Source organism: Sceloporus occidentalis, unplaced genomic scaffold (assembly GCF_023333645.1).
Source record: "Sceloporus occidentalis isolate IW3139 unplaced genomic scaffold, rSceOcc1.0.p SCAF_136, whole genome shotgun sequence".
In the NCBI taxonomy this organism is placed as follows: domain Eukaryota; kingdom Metazoa; phylum Chordata; class Lepidosauria; order Squamata; family Phrynosomatidae; genus Sceloporus; species Sceloporus occidentalis.
The window spans coordinates 707,622-729,251 of NW_028317116.1; the positions used below are offsets into that span (position 1 = coordinate 707,622).

Here is a 21,630-nt window from a genome sequence, read left to right on the forward strand (position 1 = left end):
TCCTTGTTATCTTGTATATCAGTCCGTGAACTGCCCCGTACTCTGTATGTAACAGTTACTCTCAGAGTGCATACTCATACACTCCAGGTTTCACTCGGAGTCTCCGGGGGAATCGCCGCTTCTCCGGGTCTCCGGGAGGAGACTCCGTGTTGTAGGAGCAGTGCCGCGGCTCGCCCCACTCCCTTCCGTCCCGGTGTTCGGCATAAACCAACATTACGGTTCCTTCAGAACTCACTTACTTCTGCCCGTCACCCATGTCAGGGTATGGACCCCCAATCGCAGACCCCCAGAGTCCTGGGCCATTCCCTCTCTGGCTCAGTGTCTGGTGACGTTGACGTAAAACGTGGCCTCTCCAGTCCCATCTTCTCCTCCTGGTTTCATCCTCCGCTGGGAGTTGGGACGTTCTCCCCCAAAGATTGGTGTTGTTGACGGTATCTGGTCGGCGGATCTGTTGATGAAGGTCCAGACCTCCCTGATGGTCGCTTCGTTTGTCCTCCAGGTTCCGCCGTTCGAATCTTTGCTGCTCTCTCTGGAGCTCCAGATGTTATGAGCTGTAAGAAACCATTAATTTAATGGGGGGGGGGGGCTGCTGCCGCCGAAGCATTGGTCGAAGTGTTATTATTATTATTATTATTTTTTTATTATTATATTGTTATTATTATTATTATTATTATTATTATTATAATTTGCAGATCTCTCCCTTCTTCTGCTCAACCAATCAACAATAATCAGCAACTTAACACCAGGGGAGGGATAACTTAATGGGGAGGAATAATCAAGCAGATACTGAGGAAGTTACGATACCTATAAGGTGGGTTTTTAATTAAGACCCGCTGTCCTTGTGTATCCAAAAAACACTTAATTGTTTCTAAAATAAATTAATTAATATTGGGGAGGTTCACGCGGAACCGATAAACGGAGTTCTGGGTTTTGCCGGAATCCTCTGCGTCTTTACGAGTCGTCACCGAGCCGGGGGTTCCGGGTTCGGATAAAGTCCCCGCTGCCCAGAGGTCGGCTGAGTGTAAGAGTTGATATTTAACTTTGTTCAGGGTTTTAGCGACTCTGTTTATGCAAATCGCGGCCGGGATTATTACGCAAGAGAAAGGACACGGACGTCTCCATTTCCCGGCCCCTGAACCGGTATAATCCATAGCTTTGTTTTTCCTGATATTTGGCCGCTAACTCTTTTCCAAACTCATTATTATCAGATTATCCCTGAATTCCTCTCCATGGTTAACACAAAAGAAAAATTCCCTTTTTTTTTGTGCTTTCTGTGGGAGCCGCCATATTGCTAATATTGCTAGTGCTAATAGGCTGGTCTTCCCCGGAGCCCCCCCTGCAGGATACGATCAAGAAGTCCCCCTGATGTCAGTGGGCTGTCCCGCTAATGTCGTTGACATCACGGGACGCGCCACTGTTTGGGGGGGGGGATTGGCGCATGTCAGAATGCCAATGACCTGGAATTTTCCGACGGAGACCCAGAGTAACAACGCTTATCCTGGAGCCTTCTCAGGCGTGGCCATGGCACTGTACCCGGCGCCACACGTCCTTAAGACATGGACGGCCAGGATGTGACCATACCTGGGAACTCTCCGGGATTGACCGGGTCAACATCTTGATCCCCCGGGTCGCAGGGTCATGACACGCCCCTCTCCCCGCCCATTTGCCCTTTAAATGGGGGTATTTCAGTGGGCAGTCCTGCCTGCATCCCGCAAGATAAGGCTCCAGGATATGCCATATATGCAATATGCCGTAACTCATTAGTAAGGACAGTGGGACGCGGAGGGTCCGGCTGGGGGTCTGTGTCAGGCCTATGGGCACCAACTAATCATAAATAACACCCCTGGCCACGAAAACAGGGCATGATTTAATGAAAATCTCCTTAAAAGAAGCGTTTGCAGTCTTACGATACCCGGTGAGATAATGTCATCAGGAACACTAAATGGGCCGAGTGGCTCTTATCTGCCGCGCCGAGGGTGCTCATCCATATTCTAATTAGGCAGATGTTGTGATATAAATGATGTTGCCCTGCAGCACGCTGCGCCCGCTGTAATTCCCTCTTAACGTTCGTTTCAGCTCACGGAGAAAAAGAAATACGGCCCAATTTGGAAAACGGTTATTGGAAATGACGCCATGGTGAGTGTAGGGAGCCCCGAAATTCTGGAGACCCTGTTGAGACAAGAAGGAAAGTACCCAATGAGGGCGGACATGTACATCTGGAGAGTCCACCGGGAACTCAGGGACCACACATACGGCCCGCTGTCTGAGTGAGTAGGAGCTGCACCCTAAACAAGTCGTCGGCCATCTTTACCTTGGGCGATAGGTCTACAACTTTTTGGCCCTAAAAGCATAAAATCAGATTTCTAATCAATTGACATCTTGATACTTTTCGAAAGCGTTGGCATCACGTTTGCTTGAGCCCCAGACATCTTGAACGTAGAGTAGGCCGAGCCATTGCTTGCCAGGATTGTGACTCCTGTTCCATTAAGTGCCAAGGAGATTTACCAATTTCCACTGATCCTCACCCATTGCTGCCCACAGAGAAGGCCACCAGTGGCAAGCCCTCCGTTCAGTGCTGAACCCAAGGATGCTGAAACCGAAGGAGGCCATGCGCAACGAGCTGGCCTTCAACGAGGTCATCTCCGATCTGCTGGCCAAGATTAAGGAAATCAGGGCCGAGAGTCCGAGCGGAGTCATGCTGAACAACATCAATGATTTGATGTACAGATTTGCGTTTGAAAGTAAGAGTAAAAAAATGATTCCTCTGCAAGTACACGGCCCAGATTAACATAAAATACCCAAAAAGGTAGATTAACATAAAATAACACGAATATTTAATATTTTAATGATGTGTGCTTTAGCATTCATGTATTTATTTTTACTCCCTCTTTCATTTTCTGTTCTCCTCTCAATGTTCTCCCTCTGCTGTTTCCCTTCTCTCTCTCATCTCTTTTTCTTTCTTCTCACTCTCTCTCTTCTATTTCTTTCTTCCTTTCTTTTTATCTCTTCTCACCCTCTCTTCCGTTTCTCTTATTCCCTCTCTTTCTCTCTCTCTCTCCCTCTTTACTTACTGCCTCTCTTTTCTTCTCATCTCTCTCCATCTCTCTCTTCATTCTCTCCTTTCCCTCTTTCTCCTTAATTGAATAATTTTATGTTTTGGCAATCGGGTGTAGATATGGCTGAAGGCCGACTTTGATCCTTTGTGGAGGTGGCTGCTGAACCTAAAACAGTTTCTCACAACTTTGCCTTCAGGCGTCTGCACGTTTTTATTTGAGACTAGAATCGGCTGCTTGAAAAACGACATCGCTCCACAGACAGAGAAATTTATCAATTCCATTGGAATAATGCTGAAAAACCAGCTGGTGTTGGAGCACATGCCGCGATGGTCCTGGAAGCTACTTCCGCACTGGTACCAGTACTTAGACGCATGGGACACCATCTTTACATACTGTGAGTGTCGTGGAGGGTATCACCAACACACATTATCAGGGCTTTTAGGGCAGTAGAACCCTGCGATACCCTCATACCCAACTTGTTGTCTCTTTCTGATGTTCTCAGCAAATCACTTGATTGACAGGAAGATGGAAGACATTCAAAAAAGCATGGAGAGAGGGGAAAGCGTGGAGGGCGACTATCTTACGTATTTGCTGTCCACTGGGAAGCTGAGCTTGAAGGAGGTGTGCGGGAGCATGCCGGAGCTGCTCCAGGCCGGGGTGGACACGGTACGTACACATGGTACGGGGCAGTTAGCCTTGGAACAGGAATGGACGGCAGTAAGCTTGGAGATGGGCATTTCACTAAGTGCTTTAAAGGGTACCAGTGATCAATATTAACCCCGTAGCATACACTCAACATTTAAATGGACAGAGGAGGAAATGTTTGTTTTAGGGGGTGTGGTTAGAGGTGTGGCTGGGGTGGGGCTTAACCAATACTTTCTATGTGACCTATTGATAGCTTATTAATTATAATAATATAGAGAAATAATGCATTTTATTTACCTCGCTTAATTTATAAAGCACATTATCAGGGCTTTTAGGGCTGTAGAACCCTGTAATACCTCCGTACGCTGCGGGTTTTTGAGTGTTTGCTAACGCTCCATTTAAATGTTAACTCTCTGCCTCGTCCAGACGTCCAACACATTGTCCTGGGCTCTGTACCTGTTGGCCAGACACCAAGAGATCCAGAAGTCCTTGTATGAGGAGGTGTTGCGGGTTATCCCAGGGGAGGCCATTCCCTGCGCTGACGACATTTCAAAAATGCAACTGCTCAGGGCTGTGATCAAAGAAACCCTACGGTAAGCATGTTGGACTTTTGATTTTTTATGTGACCCCCAGTGCTATATACAGTAATAACTCCCTTTATCTGCAGACCCGGAGCCGTCAGTCATGTGATATTTTGGGTGACTTTCTCGGTTCAAACACCACACTGAGCTGATGCTTTATGGCGATGCTAATGAAGTCCGTTCCTCCATAGACTTTCATTAGCCAGAGTGTCAGACTTGATGATTAAGGCCGAGCCATTCTATAGTTTTCCACAGGCAGTATTATAAGGAGTCAGGGTGTTTGTCTAGTAGATTGGGGCTTAGATAACAGAGCAAGAACCCCTAAAAAAGGCTAATATGAAGCTGTGTGAAAACATATTATGGGGCAAAAACTATAACTGGTTTAAGAAAACAACGCAGGACAAATATAAAACCTCCTATGTTGTTTCCATGAAGCAATTTTACTGGGTTATTTATTCTAGCAAAAAATGTAGGATAGAAAAAACTATTTATAATACTAATTACCGGATTACAAGGGAGGGAAAAGTAATCACAACAACCAAAAAAATGTTACAAAAGATTAATTCAATAATATATTAATTTAAACTGGTTTTCTTTTATTATACATTTTTTTTCCAGCTTGTATCCCGTGGTTCCTCAAAACGGAAGAGTTGCTGTAGAGAACGATGTTGTTATACAGGATTATTTTTTCCCCAAAAATGTACGGTTTGGTTACACTGTATTCATATGAGGGAAATTCCCATAGTAGGTGACCTCTTCTGTGGGCGTGGCTTCACGAAGGGGGTGGAGCTAGCTGCACACAAGGAGGCTTTTGGCCCCACTGATGGAATAATGCTTGTGGGGTATTTTTGTCCCATCAAGTGAGAACAGGCCAAGATACTCTTACAGGAACCTTTCTTTTTGTGGTTTTTCAGACGTTTTTTATCCTTTGCCACTACGTGATCTCACGAGATGAGAAAAGCTTCCCTGAGCCTGAGAAGTTTCTCCCCCAGAGGTGGTTGCGGGGCTCGGGGATGAAGCACCATGCCTTTGCCTCTATCCCCTTTGGATATGGCGTCCGATCGTGCCTGGGGCGGCGTATCGCGGAGCTGGAGATGCACCTGGCATTAGCGAGGGTAAAAGCTTTATGTATACGGAGCAGATTGCTCTTCTGTGTTGTAAATTACTCTCCGAGACACGTGTTTTACATTTTAATTCTATAATCAATAATTATTTTTCTTCCCCCCACAATTAGATGATAAAGACGTTCGAGGTCCACCCTGACCCAGAAGCGGGTGAAATAAAAGCTAAAAACCGCGTGGTTTTGGTACCCACTAAGCCAATCAACCTGAAACTTATCGAACGACAGTAACAGAAAGCCCTGACGCTATCGTGAATCGTTTTAATGAACGTTACACAACTGGATGAATAACCTCTCTGGAATAAATCAATTTTAAAAAAATGGGGAAAAAACTAATGAAAATGGGCAACAACTTGAAGGATAACGCTAAGGACTTAACGCTAAGGATAATTAAGATGCCGTAACTTATTTTAGACATTTGCTTTCAACCTATTTAAGTTCAAATTTGGACAGGATTTTCACAAGAAGTTACAAAGCTACAAATAGTGGAAAAGAACTGGAAACTTCTTTATGCTGCTTTTTGACACCCCTTGTGGCAAAAAACTCCCTTACATTTAACACCTTAAAGACTGGGCACGTAACGTTACTTCTTTCAATAGCCGCCCGTTCATTACCTGCTTATGTAGAAGAGATCAGGCGGTCCCCCCCAGTAGTTTTTTGGGTTTTTTTACCATTTTCTCCCACATTCTTAAACATATTTTAGTTATAATTACCGGTAATATAAAATCAAATCCCTCCTGAAAAGAAATCATACATAGAACTTCAGCATAGAAACGGAACCCTTCCTCGGTACAGGAGCTGGTTTGGCATTAATATCACTCGCCATTAAAGATTTTTTTTTTTTTTTAATTTCTGTTGTAATGTTTCATTGTCTTATTTTTACAGGACAATAAAAGTCATCTTTATAAACATGTGTTTTCATATTGTATTAGACATTATCCTGATTTATGAGGTCTTTTTTTAAAATAAAAATATAACACAGGGAAGACCGCGTAGCATTCCCACAAAATACGGTTGAACTCACCAGACCGGGGACACCATTATTCATTTTAAAACCATCAGCCTTTTATTTAAACATCACATAGGGAGATATATATATATATATATATATATATATATATATATATATATATATATATATATATATATATATATATATATATATATATATCCCTATCTTAAACCTCATTATGAGGCACCAGAGAAAGTATGAACCCTCGTACAATCCAGAATTTCCCAGCGGAACATGGCGCCGGATGCCTAGTAGATCCCGGGAATGCAGGAACATATTAAGCGGACGTCACACAATCAAAGAGTTAGCATTTGCTATGGCGGCTTCAGGATCAGTTTTATACATCATGAAGTGTCCTTGTACTTGGGCCGCACTTATCTTATCTGTGGACAATAAAGCTGCTTTTGCGAATTCCTCGGCTGACGAGGGCGTCTGATCCGGGTAGAAACGAAGGAACATCTGGGACAGCTGCCAGCGCGTGCAATGCCCCACGTACTGCTTCACGTCCACGCGGCCCGGCCGGATCAGCGCTGGGTCTAATCTGCAATCACATATAGGAACATACAGAAGCGTCAGATCTCTCTCCTACGCTGCGGATATGAACAGCCTCGAACGACACACTCCGGCGTGTAACACAATGCAACACAATGTCTAATGTACTTTAGCAATTATTAAAGTAACGCAAGCCTTATAATTGGGACTTTACTTTCTGTAAACCAAAAATATAAGGGTGCAGCCTATATTCCAGCGCATATGTGAATAGTTGCATACATTAAACTGCGTATGTTATTTATCTGCTTACCTGTCAATATGATTGGTTGTCATGAACACTATTCGAGCTTCTGTGGAAGCCACGCCATCCAATGCGTTTAGCAGGCCGCTGAAGGTCAGACGCCCCATGCCCTGATAAGCAATTGGATCTGCAAAGAAAAAATAATCGAAAGTGTGTTACGTTTGGCTTCATCTGCCTAAGAAGTGGAACTGCACCTTTAATAAAACGCCTAAGGAATATAATGGATACATGAAGAAATGCAAGTTAATCCATTTACATCAAGACCGAAAGGGTTAATACGTTGACTTTTCTATTGAGGAATTATTTAAATCGGATGGTTTAAAGCATGGAGTCGGGGGACTTTGTGTGATGCGCGCTACTGACTTTGCTTGCCAAGATCTCGACTGACAAACGCAGCGTCCACGTCTTCTAAAAGGATAATACTCTGCTGCGGGGCCACACTCAGCAGGTGGTTCAAGCGGTCATCGGAGAGGCTGCTGTCACTGAGACTCATCAGACAAATACTGTATTCCAGGTCTCCGGCGAGGGCCGTGCTGAGGGCAGGTAGAGAAGGGATTCATTATAACCAGGCGAGACATAAGACGCTAATTACGGGTTTTCTCAGAAATTCCCACCCCAATTGTCCTAAAAAGCCATAACGGGTCCTCTTATTAATTATCCCGATACGCACCTCTTCAGTTGTAGCTTAACTACAACACCCATGACTCTCAGCAAAACTTTAAGATAAGGACAGAAGATCATGGTCTTCAAAGTCAACAGCATTTTCTTTTATGCTAATAAATCATCTTTTAAAACAGTAGCCCCTCTTCTAATGTCTTCATCTAAGACTAATGTTTCTACTTACATAAAACTGCTTTTTCCGCACCCTGGAGGTCCGTAGAGCAGGTAACCTCTTCTATAAGGGATCCCTGAGGAAAGATTAAAATCATTCATAAGATTAAAGATCTAATTAGTTCTCATTTTAAAGCAACATAGGACCCCCCAATGTCAAACCTCGCTCTACAGAAAGATCGATACGCGTCTTCAGATAAAAACGCAACCCCTCGTGTGCGTCAGGGATTGGATGGATAAACCAGACATCCTTCTTACCTCGATCGCTGTACCACTTGGGGTTATCAATAAATCCTTTCACGTCTTGGATAATCTTCTCTGCAACTCCTTCTTCCAGAACTACCGAGGTCAACGGACGCCTGCGCCGAGGGAAGCCGAACTGCCGCCATTCCGCCCCCATTGCTGCGTACATTATGGTTTTACCTTCCTGTTCGTGCAAAGCCAGCTCCCTGGCTGCATGAAAAAGAAAAGAAGTCTCAACAGGAACAGCTATGAGGGATCTCTGTTTAATGTTTCTATTTTGTTTCTGAACTTTTAAATCCCCTCATTCCTACCCAACAACAAAGCACAGAGCGGACAGCACCGTGTGTGTTCCAAGTGCACATGTGGAGCGATATACACAACGCACACATACCATTCAAAAGTTTGGGGTCACTTCACTGTGTGCATGGAAAATAAGGACATTTCTGGCTGTAACATAATTACAGGGAAAAGAAAAAATGTCGGTGCGCTGAGCTAGTCTCAGGCTCAAATAATACAAATGTATAATACGAGGCCTACCAAACAGGTGTAAGCATGCTGCAAAACCAGTGTATTGGCTGTACAATGTATACAAAAAACAAAAACTGTCTGCGCTTCTCACCCTAATAAAGTTGGCAACAAATATATAAACATAATATAAATGAGAGGTTTTGGTTATATTATGTAACATAATTACAAAAGGGTTTCTAACCATCAATTAGCCTTTTAAACTTAAACTTGGATCAGCGAACACAACCTGCCATTGGAACACAGGAGTGATGGGAGTGATAAAGGGCCATTGGAGCACAGGAGTGATGGGAGTGATAAAGGGCCATTGGAACACAAGAGTGATGGGAGTGATAAAGGGCCATTGGAACACAGGAGTGATGGGAGTGATAAAGGGCCATTGGAACACAGGAGTGATGGGAGTGATAAAGGGCCATTGGAACCCAGGAGTGATGGGAGTGATAAAGGGCCTCTGCACGCCTATGAAGAGATTCTATTAAAAATCAGCCGTTTCCAGCTACAATAGACATTTACAGCATTAACCCCTTCTGTGCTGGATTTCTGATCCATTTCATGTTAATTTAATGGACAACATTTGCGCTTCTTCCAAAAAACAAGTTCATTTCTAAGTGACCTCAAACTTTTGAACGATGGCGTAGCATAGAATTTCCGCTGCTTGGACTGGTAGATGGATCAGTGAAACACATACAGCCTTAACTCCTCTCTGCTTTATACATTCCCCACAATAAGTCACGGTTTATTCTCATGTCACAGGTGACCTTTCGCACGTTACAGATACCCCCAGTTTACCTTCCTGCAGAATGTTAAAGAAAATATTCCGATTGGTCCCGAAGGCAGTGAAGGTGACGGACTCCCAGGGGATCCCCGTGTTCAGGTCAAGCATCTGCTTCTCGCGATTCCTCTCAATGCGGATCCATTTCCTTCGATACCTGCGGACGGAAGAGCAAGGCTTGCACTATAACTAGGTGGTCAACGATACGACATCCGCTAGACAGAGGAAAAACAAAAGATCAACGCAATATTTTAACTCTTCATCAGCCAAATGGTTTATTTGTGCAAGAAAATGTTTAGGAACTCATCACATGAGAGAAATACACAACTCTGGAAGGTACAGGCAAAGTGTGACATCATGGCGTAGAGTATACAAAGTATCATGACATCGCGGCAAAGCTTAAAACCCTGACGCATACAACCAAAAGTTTAAATCCCGAAATAATTAACCAAAAGTTATTTCATGTGTCGCTGAATGGACCAAAGCTCACGAGCGCTGCATTCTGTGATGGAGGAACCACTGAACAACCCTTTTATTTATACACCGACGTAAAAAAAAAAGCTGGTGTAGGGGAAATGAACTCCTATACAAAGCGCGGTGTATACGAAAAGCGATGTTGTCTTAATATGGTTGCCATGGTGATAAGACCACATAGCCTCCGCACAAGGACCACTATTTATAAATAGCCTTAAACGTGTCGCCATAACAGAAAGACCTTAAAGACTACAAAAATAATTAAAAAAAAAATCTGGTGGATATTGTATCAAACAGCTTTATTGTTCACATACCAAATGAAGTGGTTTCCAGGACTTGGAACGAAGTCGAATTTGGTGCTGATCCGTCCGCTCTCGTGCTGCAGGTACGAGGTTTCCACGCTGAGATGCTGCGTGTTCTTGGCATAGTGAGAGATCCAGTTCAGAAGCCACTGGTAGCTCTTGTCTCTGCTGGGCACTTCCAGCGTTATCATGTAGTGTCTCCTGAAGGCCACCATGCCGATCTGGGCACTTTTACGGGCCAAAGCCAATGCCGTGCCCACCCCGACCAGGCCGAACCCGGCACCGAAGTAAGGATTGTCCTTCAGGGCCGCTAGAAAATCAGCAAACGGCATTTCGGCGGCTGATGGAGATGAAGGCGGCTAATGCTTATTCCAACTCTTCATGCTGGAACAAGAGAAGGATAGAGATAGAGACATTACTTTTTAAACATAAAATTAGACTTGTTTCATAGTTTTGTTCAATGAAATACACACTCTTGGGCTTCACAATCAGGGACGCTGCAAAATTTATTTTTATTGTGTAAGGTGTAAAATTAAGAATAAATCTATTAACATCGTTACCATTTACGAGACACTCTGGTGTCACAGGGAGTCCCTTAAACAATGAATGAATATAAACCCCTCTGTGGACCCAACACGTCTTGCCTCCGATTGGCTGCTTGAATGAGCCAATCAGATGCAGATAAGCACTCGCATTAAAATAAATAGGAGCGCTGTCCGCACCTGCACAGGGAAGGGACCCCCTGGGATGTCAGCCAAACCAATGTTTGAGCTGGCGGCATGGCGTATATCATGAGCCAGGTAAGAGTTTGCTCGAACACATCTCCTGTGTGGCAAATACCTGGGGGTGGGGAAAAGGGTAAATGGTAAATGCAAAGGGGGGGGGTATTTTAGAGAATACCTCCATGCATCTGTGACAGGGACGCCATGAACATATAAGCATATAATGCACTTTGTATGCATTAAAGTGCTTATGATGGCTGGAGTGTCCCTCTAAGGTGACTAATATAGGGACTTTTATATGCCAGTTGGATGTATCATGAAACCATAATGATTCTTTCCTTTGTTTTAACCCCAATTGCTGCACTATATGAGATATATATATATGTGCTATGGATCTGCTGATTAACCATTTACACCAGTGTATTCACCCAGTCCCAGCTGTGACACTTTGGGAGGCATGGTAACACCGGAATGTGGATGTCTAGAATCAGACGCTGTAACAAACCAAAGAAATGGCGGAGAAACAACGAGCACCGCGATACGAGCCAAGCTGGAACCCAGAGGTGACCGACTACACGCATATCCCGGCTTATTACCTCCACGGCAGAGGACGGTCCGCCCGCTAACCAACCCCGCATGTCTCCGGCAGGTTTCAGTGCACAACTTCCTATGTGTTCCACGCCTCAGCTTGACACCGGAAATTCTTGTGTTCCATGTTCCTGTCGCGCAGTGGCAAAGCTTGCGTTTCACGCCTCAGCTTCACACGGACAGCTCTGAGAATGTGATTGTGTAGGGTATGTTCGCTATGCGTTCCACGTAGAACTTCCGGTTGCGTTCCAAGAGTAGCTCGCGGGAGTGTGTGTTCATCGCTTCCTTCTGTGCTCTGCTACGGCTGACCAGGCGACATTTCCCGTTGCTGGGCTTGAGCCTATGACCCGTTTCTCATTTCATATTATCTCTGCATCCCCAGACATACCAATCGGGCTGCTGTGCAAGGTGCTGCTGGTTACCAAGGTAACAAAGAGGGAATTATAAGTGGGGAGGAAGTCACATGCTCCCTGTCCCTCCTCCACGGTGCCAGAGGCCTATTGCCTGCCCCTCCCCCACGGTGCCAGAGGCCTATTGTTGCCTTTCCCTCCTCTGAAGACAGCCAGGTGGATGGACATATCGTCCGGCACCTGATCTACTCCCCTTCCGGTCCGCTCCAGCTGGGATAATCCATTCTGTTTGTGTATTGGTTTTAGAAATGATGCAGCAAGTTATGGATTAGTCACAAAGCGTGAAAGGAACGGCCTCCGGGAAATGGCAGAAGAAGAACTTGAAGGGTCTTGCGGTTGGACAAACAAGCCCTGTGATCAGCTTCTTCTTCTCCAGCCCACACCGGACTGCAGGTACCATCTAGAAGATTCCGCTCAGGAAAACGCCCTTGATCGGGATGGACCTCTGCATCTCGCCAGCTGCCTGGATGTGGAGCTGTCCTCCCAGGTTAAAGACTTGTCTCTAGATTCAGCCGTACAAGAGTTCTATGAAGGAGCTCCAGAGAGGGAATGCTGCGAACCCGCAGGTAATACGTGGCGATGTCTCCAGCACAATGCATAGGCAGAGTCGCAAGGAATAGAGGGAACGACGGGTTTCTATAATAACAGTCTGCATGGATACGTCACTCTGCAGCCCATTAGGAGGCTACTAGTTCTGAATAGCCGGGACCCTCTATCCAGACTCCATTATTCTATATTTGCTTTGCTGAACCTTATTTCCATAATTTAGTTTTCTTACATTTGTAATTTCATTTTATTCCATTTTTTTCCAGATTCCCGTCTGTTGTCTCACGGGTTATGTTCTCCGCTTGCAGACACCATTACGCTGGAGCTTCCGAACACTTCTTACAGCAAGACAGAGGGTTCCCCAACAATAATCACCAACTCTGTGTCCCTAAGAACCCAAAAGGAAGATGGAAACCACCAGAAAAGGGGCAGTCTTTCTTGCCCCATTTGTCAAAATGAATACTATTCACACAGTAAGCTCAAGGAGCATTTTAAGAGCCACGCTTATACCAATACTGATTTCACCTGCTGGGAGGGGGGCTGTTTTTTTACCACGCAAGACCGCAAGAACTTTCTTGCTCACCTGCACCAGGAGCATGGGGTGACCCCGGTACCTTGCTCCCAACGCACCTGCAAGTTGCTTTTCTCCAGCCGAGAGGAGATGTCCCTGCATTTTCGGAACCATTTCCCCTTTCATTGTAACTCATGCGACTTTGTCAGCTCCAATGTAAAGCTGTTCACCCAGCACAATAAAAAGCATCCTCCGGGAGAGGAAACCCACTCAGGTGTAGAGTCTATGCTCGATCCCGGAAAGGAGGCTTCCGTAAGAGCCGTGACCCACGATATGTGTCAGACCAGTAAGTACAGCAGAAGAGATAAGAAAAAAGGAAATTACATTAATACCCATATAAAAAAAATAACAATAATAATGTTTACCCGTTTTCAACCGCTTTTTTTTTTTTTGAAAATGCAGAACTTTTTTTTCCTTTCCTGTGGCATCGCGGAAGGATAATCAAACACATCGCAGTAACATGAGATGGTTATGATATGTTTGTACCATACATGGTTTGTACTATAAGCTACAATACGGATGAGTATTTGTATTTTTTAGATGAGGAAGCCAGCTGTGATTTGCTGCCGACCGCGAGACCCGGGAAGCGAACGAACTCTGGAGCTCTGAATAGGAAAGGTGATGATGAGGATAGAGAATGTACGCCCAGAAAGAAAAAAGCTGGGAAACTAAAAACGTCCCATAATGCCAAAACCAAGGCATGTAAAGGTAGGGTCCTCATCCATACAGCAGAAAGACTCATAAAATTGTTCCTGGATTACGGGAACCCAAGTTTATTACCCATTGGGTTAATGCATCATGTGCCGTGGTTGTGCACAGCATGTGATTATGTGGCCCCGGGTCTTTAAATATCTGCTTTCAGGCTTAGTGAGACATTCTCTGTCAGTTTGATTCTTGTTGCTGGTGCTGGTTTCCTAGTTAATGGCAGTTTGTGGCAACGGTACTTTTCACGACATCTGGGCAAGACTATGACTGAGAACACAACTGAACGAAACATGTCCGGCTTCGTCATATTGGATGATGAAAGTGGATTATTATTGGACTACAGGGAGACTGTATGTATTTGTCTCATTATTATGGTGCCTTTTGTTATTCTCCTTTCCTTTTTCTGGCAGGTGATGTAGATAAAGGGAATGAGCACCTTTTTAAGACCCACATGTGTCCGGAGTGTAAGCGCTGCTTTAAGAAGCGGACCCACCTTGCCGAACACCTTCACCTCCACTTCCCGGACCCCAACCTGCAATGCCCAAACTGCCACAAGTTCTTTACCAGTCGAAGTAAACTGAAGATCCACATGATGAGGGAATCGGGCGAGAAGACTCACCGCTGCCCCCTCTGTGACTACTGCTCGGTGGAGAGCAATGCCCTCAACCGCCACATGGCAAGCATCCATGAAGAAGTGTCCAACTTCTACTCCGATACCTACTCGTGCCCTGTGTGCCAGGAGACCTTTAAACTTAGCCAGGCTCTGAAAGACCACATGAAGGGACACAAATCCGAGCAGAATATGCTGCTGTGCTTCCAAGAAGGTTGTGACCAAGCGCTCTCCGATCGCAAAGAGTTCCTTCGCCACCTCAAGGAGTCTCACGGGATCCGCGGCATGGAGTGCACTTACCATGCCTGCTCCCTTCTCTTTAAGAGCCGCGAGGAGATGGAGGAGCACCGAAAAAAACACTACGCCTTTCACTGTCAGGAGTGCGACTTTGCTTGTTCCAACAAACACGCCTTCCGAAAACACAAGAAGAACGGGCACCCTGGCAAAGAGGAGCTGTCCTGCCTCTTCTGCCCTTACAAGAGCTTCAATCCCGTGGAGTACGCTGACCACGTGGGCAAAATGCACGCTAATGAGAAAATCCACCGCTGCGGGGACTGTAGCTTTGCCACCGCTCACAAAAGGGTCCTGATACGGCACATGTTACTGCACACAGGTAGGAAGAAGCGTTTAACTGCCGTTACTTTTGACATTTAGGTTCAAACATGACATGTGCCCCTGTTTAGATTAAAAGAGATCACCTTTTTGCTGGAAAAAATGTAGAAAAAGTAAATATACAAAAAATAATTGGGTGCTGTTAGCATTGAAATCTGGGATAAATAAGTCTCCGTTTTTTCCAGTATATCTATTTACAGAAGTGGGAATTTACTGGAAAGTTCCTCAGCTTCATTATGAATTATAAAGGGAGAACGCTGTCAATTTTTCCTGCATAATACGTAAAACAGGTGACTTTCCAGACGTTTCGCTGGATTACCTATACATTGTGCCAACCAAGGTTTTCTTGTAGCAGACGCTCACTAGGGTTGACCTTGTTCATTCATGAACTTTAAACTGCATGTCTCTTGCAAAATCTCACTTTAAGTGAATAATTTCCAACGTCTTTGGAAAGATCCAGCTTCCGTAGCATAACTCTACTTTGCCGAAGTACTAATTGGAAAAAATTGGTTTATGTCTTTTTCTATCTTCCGCAGGGGAGAAACCTCATAAGTGCAACTTGTGTGACTTCACATGCAGGGACATCAGTTACCTCTCCAAGCACATGCTGACCCACTCCAGCGAGAAGAACTACATGTGCACCGAGTGTGGCTACATCACCAAGTGGAAGCATTATCTGAACGTGCATATGCGCAAGCACAGCGGGGACCTAAGGTGAGCGCCACTGAACACCTCAGGACATGGTGGCATTTAAGGGCAGAGGTTAAGTAGCCACGTCAAGTAATGGAGGTACTTGTCCTTTAATAACTACCGCTAGGTTTACGGTGTGAATATACAGCTAGTATCCTTTTAAGCACCTTCCTAAAATGCACGACGTGACTTTTATTGATGTCTTATTCCAGGTGCGCCTGCTGTTCTTAGCATTTCCCAACCAGACTGCTCTCTGTTAAAGCGAGGCTCTTTCTAAATATAATCATATGACATCATATAACATCAAATCGAATCAGAAGAACCAGTACAGAATGTCCAGGACTTCTCTCTTCCGCCATAACGGATCACTGATTAGTAAATTGCAGAGAAAATCAATTCACCATCAACCAAGATGCGAGCGTTTGTTATAAATATTGATGAGTATATCGGGTAAATAATGCTGTTCCACCAGCACTAAACATAGAAAATAAAACTTAGCAGATCTGTCATTTTATTCATTCCTCTAAAGGTTTATTTACATCAAAACAACGCAGAATCCTTTAAAAAAAAAAAAAAAAAGCTTTTTCATTGGCAGCGAACTCTTCCTGCTCTTTTGTACCGTGTGACGGTGAAGAAATGATGAATTAGGCAAAATTTCATTATTTCTGGGAAGGTTTTTACAATAGTTTAGGTTTTCGATTACTCTAGTCCAGGGAGAAGTCGGACATCCGGGGTCTCTTGTTTCTGGTGCTTTCATCAGCTAAGTTGCCCATGCTTAATCCGGGACTTTAAAAATCATTTTCAGTGATTAAAACCTCTTTTTTTTTTTTTTTTCTTTTTCTCATTAGGTATCAATGCAATCAATGTTCCTACCGCTGTCATCGCGCAGACCAGCTGAGCAGCCACAAGCTGCGCCACCAGGGCAAGAATCTCATCTGCGAGGTCTGCGGATTCAGCTGCAAGCGGAAATACGAGCTCCAAAAACACATGCAAATCAAACATTCCCAGTCATCCCAGTTGCCCGTGTACCAATGCCAACACTGCAGCTACCAGACCAAGTACAAGCAAGCGCTCCTGAACCACGACAACTGCAAGCACACAAAACACAGGGAGTTCCGCTGCGCGCTTTGTCCGTACCGCACCTTCAGCAACACCAGCCTTTTCTTCCATAAACGCAAGTCGCACGGCTACATCCCCGGAGACAAGGACTGGCTGGAGAAATACGCCAGCAAGCAGCAAGAGGTTAACCAGGCTGGACTTCTGTTCCCGTACAATACAGAAGCTTCTGGGATGCCAGATACAAATAAAACTGTCCAAGTTGTCCATCAGACTCAGAAGTGTGAAACCGGGGCATTGGAGGACCAGGAACAAGTCAATCAGGTCGGTGAAGTTAGCGAGCCAGGTGAGGATGCCACCATTACTGTGGGAGATGAGGCTCTGATGGCCACGGTGACCCTGGAACCAGTTGAAACGTGCGGCATAGTGATGAATGATTTTCCCGTACAACTCGAGCTGTCTGCACCCGCGGAACTCTTATCCAAAGGATCTGCAGAGGAGACGCTGGTTACTTGTGAAAACTCTCTTCCGACGAGGGAGGAAATGCTTTGCTTTTCTGAAACCTTGGCCGTTGGGGACAATCAGGAGTTTGAGGAAGAGACAGATCCTCAGTCGGCCGGTCAGGACCAAAACGAGAAAGTGATGTGTCCGACGACTGTCCAGTACAACCAAGAGACCGTTCTGTGTGACCTTAACGGTAAATGTGAAGAGCTTCCCGTTCATGTGGCTACTCTGGACCTCCAGCCTGGAGACATACCAGTGGAAGTGCAGGAATCGTGGGCTGATGTTGTCAAGGACGGAGTGGAATTAACCATCGTATGCGAGTCCGAGGGTCTGGTTCACAGTGACGTTCCTGAAACTGAGAACTCGGCCAATTCCCCGGAAGAGGCACAAGAATGCTCCGGGCCGGAGTCCGTTCTCGAGGTTCTGAGGAAACAGGACAAGGAGCAAGCAGAGACCCTGGTGTTGGAAGGAAGAGTCCAGATGTTGGTAGTCCAGTCCAGCTCTCAGGTTTACAAATGTGAGAAGTGTTCTTACATCACTAAGAAGGAAGGGAGTATGCTCCAGCACTCCAAAATTGGCTGCCACGTGCGCAAAACGTCCCTTGTGTGCAAAGAGTGTGGCGCTAGCTTCAAACAGCAGAGAGGCTTGAACACTCACGTCCTGAAGAAGTGCCCCGTCGCGCTCAAAAAGAAGAAAGCTGTCCAGGCAGCTCCTAGCAGTGAGGAACCAGACCGGTGTCCGGAGTCCAGCATTACCCAAACACCTGGAAGTAGGCGAGGAGATGACCGAGTGCAGGTGGTTACTGTGCAGGGGTCTCAAAGGTCTCACATGTCAGAACACTGCTTAGAAGAAATGGATACGCTAACACCTTCTCAAACCCTAGTTAACAATCAGTTTAAAGAAACGACTCCTAAAAAACTAATCTTAGATCAAAAAGAAACTGCGGCCTTAACCACCCCCGACCCCCAAATAGAGCACGGGGATATCTCGTCATTTCCCTCTGGGTTCCAGGAAAATGGAAAATACAGATATGATAACGGAAGGTTCCGCTGTCTGCTTTGTTCCTTTTCGTGCTCCAGGGAATGTACCATTAGTTGCCACGTCAAAGAAAACTGCAGAGGTTTGAGAAAGTCTGCCGATGGCCGGTGTCCAAAAGAACCACTTTCAGAGGGCGCCTTAGGACAGCGTGAGCAGGAGAACCGCCGAGAGCAGGACCTGTGCCAAGAAAAGGACCAGGGGTCAGAGAGCTCAGCTGATGATGGGAGCCAAAGTATGGAGGAAGATGAAGAGAGAGAGGAAAATGTGGGGGATGCCATTGTGGATCCAGATATGGAAGCCCAACATGGCGCTAGGCTTTCCTGTCCCACCTGTCCCTTCATGTGTTCCCAAGAACGGGCCATGAAGACGCACAAGAAAAAGGGTTGCTTAAAACATGGAGAGCTCCAGTGCCCAATGTGTTCTTTTCGATGCATGTCAGCTGCAGCCCTGAAACGGCACAGAGACTTGCACCAGAAGTATACGCGGAACAGAGTGCAGCTGCAGTGCAAGCAATGCGACTTCGTCTGCAAGCAGCCTCGCTGCATGAAGCAGCACGTCCGAATCCGCCACGAAGGCGTCAAACCTCACGGCTGCCGGTACTGCGACTTCAGCACCACCAGGCGCTACCGCCTGGATGCACACGAGTCCCTGCACACCGGCGTCGGTCGCATTTCCTGCGACTCCTGCAACCGCACGTTCGGAACCAACTCCAAACTGCGACTGCACCAAAGACGGGTCCACGAGAAGAAGCCCACCCACTTCTGTGGTCTTTGTGACTATAGCGGCTACAGCCAGAATGATATCGCCCGCCACGTGGGGAGCTGCCACAGCGGCAAGCCTGCCTTTCCGTGCCCCGTATGTCAAGCGAGTTTCAGCTCGGAGGCGGCGCTGAAGCAGCATAGTCTGAGGAAGCACCAAGAAAAGGCTACCCACGCGTGCCCAAGGTGCCCTTTTACCTGCCACAGCCCGGCCACCCTTCGATGTCACCTGCAGAAGCAGCACCTCCAGTTAGAATGCAGCGTCTGCAAGCAGTCGTTCTCTCGCAGGCTGGATCTGGAAGAGCATCGCAGATCTCACTTCACCCACCGCTGCCAGGAGTGCCGGTACGCAGCCAAAGACCGGCAGCAGCTGGTCCGCCATTACTCCGAGGAGCACGAGAAGTCTGCGCCGCCGGCCACGGAGGGACAAGAGGGGCCCCTGAGGTGTCCTTTCTGCCCCTTCTCCTGTCACCACCAGCTGGTTTATGATCATCATGTTAAGGGCCACGGGGGTACCAAGCTCTACAAGTGCGTGGATTGCGAGTACACCACCAGGAACAAGCAAAAGATCACCTGGCACAGCCGCATTCACACCGGCGAGAAGCCGTACAAGTGCCATCTCTGCACCTATGCCTGCGCAGACCCATCGCGTCTGAAGGTAACCATTCCGCTTGTTTGGTTTTACAATGTCTATTATCATTCTTATTTATTGTTTTATATAGCGCCATCAAATTCCGTAGCGCTGTCTGCCGTTCTCTGTGGGTCCCGCTTGGAGTTTGTATTTTCTTCTCCTGCGTGTTATAGCAAAAAGTATTATTTTTGGTATTGTGGTCGCGCCGGGGGGTTGTAAATAAAGATAAATGGGTTACAGACCCCGATTATGTGTTTAACGGGAGCCGGTTTTCTTCTCTCCTGTTCAGTACCACATGCGCATCCACAAGGATGAGAAGAAGTACTTGTGTCCAGAATGTGGATACAAATGCAAATGGATCAATCAGCTGAAATATCACATGACCAAACACACAGGTAATGTGCTTTTTGTTTGTACAATTTTACCTTAATAGCCAAAAAGGGAATTTGCTATAAAAAAAAAAATCTACATTCTCAGTTCTCTAAGCGAACCTATGGAATGGTCTTTAATGATTTAAGATAAATAATATCTTTGTGTACTGTGGGAGGAGCCATGTCCACAAGATACAAATAATTATCCAACCGCGTTAGGTTGCTCCTCCCCTTCAGTGGATGCCGATTGGTTCAGGCAGCTTTTGTAGGAGGAGTGAATTTCAGGAAAGTATTTTAAGTTCCGCTGATGACCAAGTATCTCAGGCTTTCCCTTTGTCGATAAAACATTAACAGACCGACCTCTTCTTCAGGTTTGAAGCCATACCAATGCGAGGAGTGCGACTACCGCACCAACCGAGCGGATGCTCTCCGCATTCACCGGGAGACGCGTCACCGCGATGTCAGGTCCTTCATCTGCGAACAATGCGGCAAGGCCTTCAAAACAAGGTTCCTGCTCAAAACACATCTGAAGAAGCACAGCGAGGAGAAGCCATACGTTTGCAACATCTGCCAGAGCGGCTTCCGCTGGCCGGCCGGCCTACGCCACCACTACCTCACCCACACCAACCAGCAACCCTTCTTCTGTCAGTACTGCTCTTACAGAGCCAAACAAAAGTTCCAGGTGGTTAAGCACCTGCAAAAGCATCATCCGGATTACCCAGACGTCTCAAAAGGTGTCGGGAAAGAGGTTTATTTATCCGCTATCCACCCCCAGGGTCTGGATAATCCGACGACCGCGTGTGAAGGTGAAGCCTTGTCTGCAGAGATTACTCAGATTTAGCGTCATGGCTGTGGTTGGATGCGATAAATAAGGACATTTTAAAATATTTGATTTTTTATTTTTTTTTATATATATATTTTCAAGAAAGACCTAAATATATTTTCCCATCCCCCCCCCCCCAACTATTAAATCGTATGAGAGAATCGGTCTATTTTATGTAAACGGCAATGATTGACCGTTGGTAAAGGAGGTTTGGTAAAGATGATTGCTGACGGACATCTGCTTTAAAATACGCCTGAATCACGTTCGCTTCCAGAATTCAATGATCGCAGCCTCTGTGTGAATAGAAAGAATAAATGATTTATGGTTTGAGGGGCTTGGTGATGTTGCAGGCTGGCTCGCCACTTTTTTTCTTTGCCGTCTCTGTAGTATGTAAAACAATTTCCGAATGGGTCGGGTTTGTACTTTATGGGTTGAGTTTCACTTCTGGGTATGACTTCAGCGTCCTGGTAACATTGTTAAAGAGACCGGTTATCAATATTCGGCATTACAAGGAATGCTGTTTATTTTGTTGGTTATTAAATGTTTAAAATAAGCAGAGTTAGTGGGACGAAACCTTAAATACAAACTAACATGACTGTTGTTTAAAGTGATTAGGTTCACATCGCGTTTGGAGCTTTTTG

The 21,630-nt window shown here is 45.8% G+C and overlaps 3 protein-coding genes across 3 annotated transcripts; 2 read left to right on the plus strand and 1 right to left on the minus strand.

Moving 5' to 3' along the window:
- Positions 1 to 264: 264 nt before the first annotated feature.
- Positions 265 to 5,633, plus strand: LOC149281271 (sterol 26-hydroxylase, mitochondrial-like). Its single transcript, XM_089499475.1, has 9 exons — positions 265 to 336; positions 2,077 to 2,267; positions 2,542 to 2,741; positions 3,253 to 3,450; positions 3,559 to 3,722; positions 4,128 to 4,294; positions 4,901 to 4,982; positions 5,197 to 5,397; positions 5,517 to 5,633. The coding sequence occupies exons 1-9, from the start codon at positions 265 to 267 to the stop codon at positions 5,631 to 5,633; spliced, it is 1,392 nt and encodes a 463-aa protein (XP_089355601.1).
- A 1,069-nt stretch (positions 5,634 to 6,702) lies between these two features.
- LOC149281272 (mitochondrial chaperone BCS1) lies at positions 6,703 to 10,686 on the minus strand. Its single transcript, XM_089499476.1, has 7 exons — positions 10,367 to 10,686; positions 9,596 to 9,735; positions 8,297 to 8,491; positions 8,052 to 8,115; positions 7,571 to 7,740; positions 7,217 to 7,334; positions 6,703 to 6,955 (listed from the first exon to the last, which is right to left on the minus strand). Exons 1-7 carry the CDS (start codon positions 10,684 to 10,686, stop codon positions 6,703 to 6,705), a joined length of 1,260 nt encoding a protein of 419 aa, XP_089355602.1.
- Positions 10,687 to 14,314: 3,628 nt separating this feature from the next.
- On the plus strand, positions 14,315 to 21,007 carry LOC149281273 (zinc finger protein 142-like). Its single transcript, XM_089499477.1, has 5 exons — positions 14,315 to 15,119; positions 15,655 to 15,832; positions 16,657 to 19,822; positions 20,085 to 20,190; positions 20,538 to 21,007. The coding sequence occupies exons 1-5, from the start codon at positions 14,348 to 14,350 to the stop codon at positions 21,005 to 21,007; spliced, it is 4,692 nt and encodes a 1,563-aa protein (XP_089355603.1). The 5' UTR covers positions 14,315 to 14,347.
- The last annotated feature ends 623 nt before the right edge of the window (positions 21,008 to 21,630 follow it).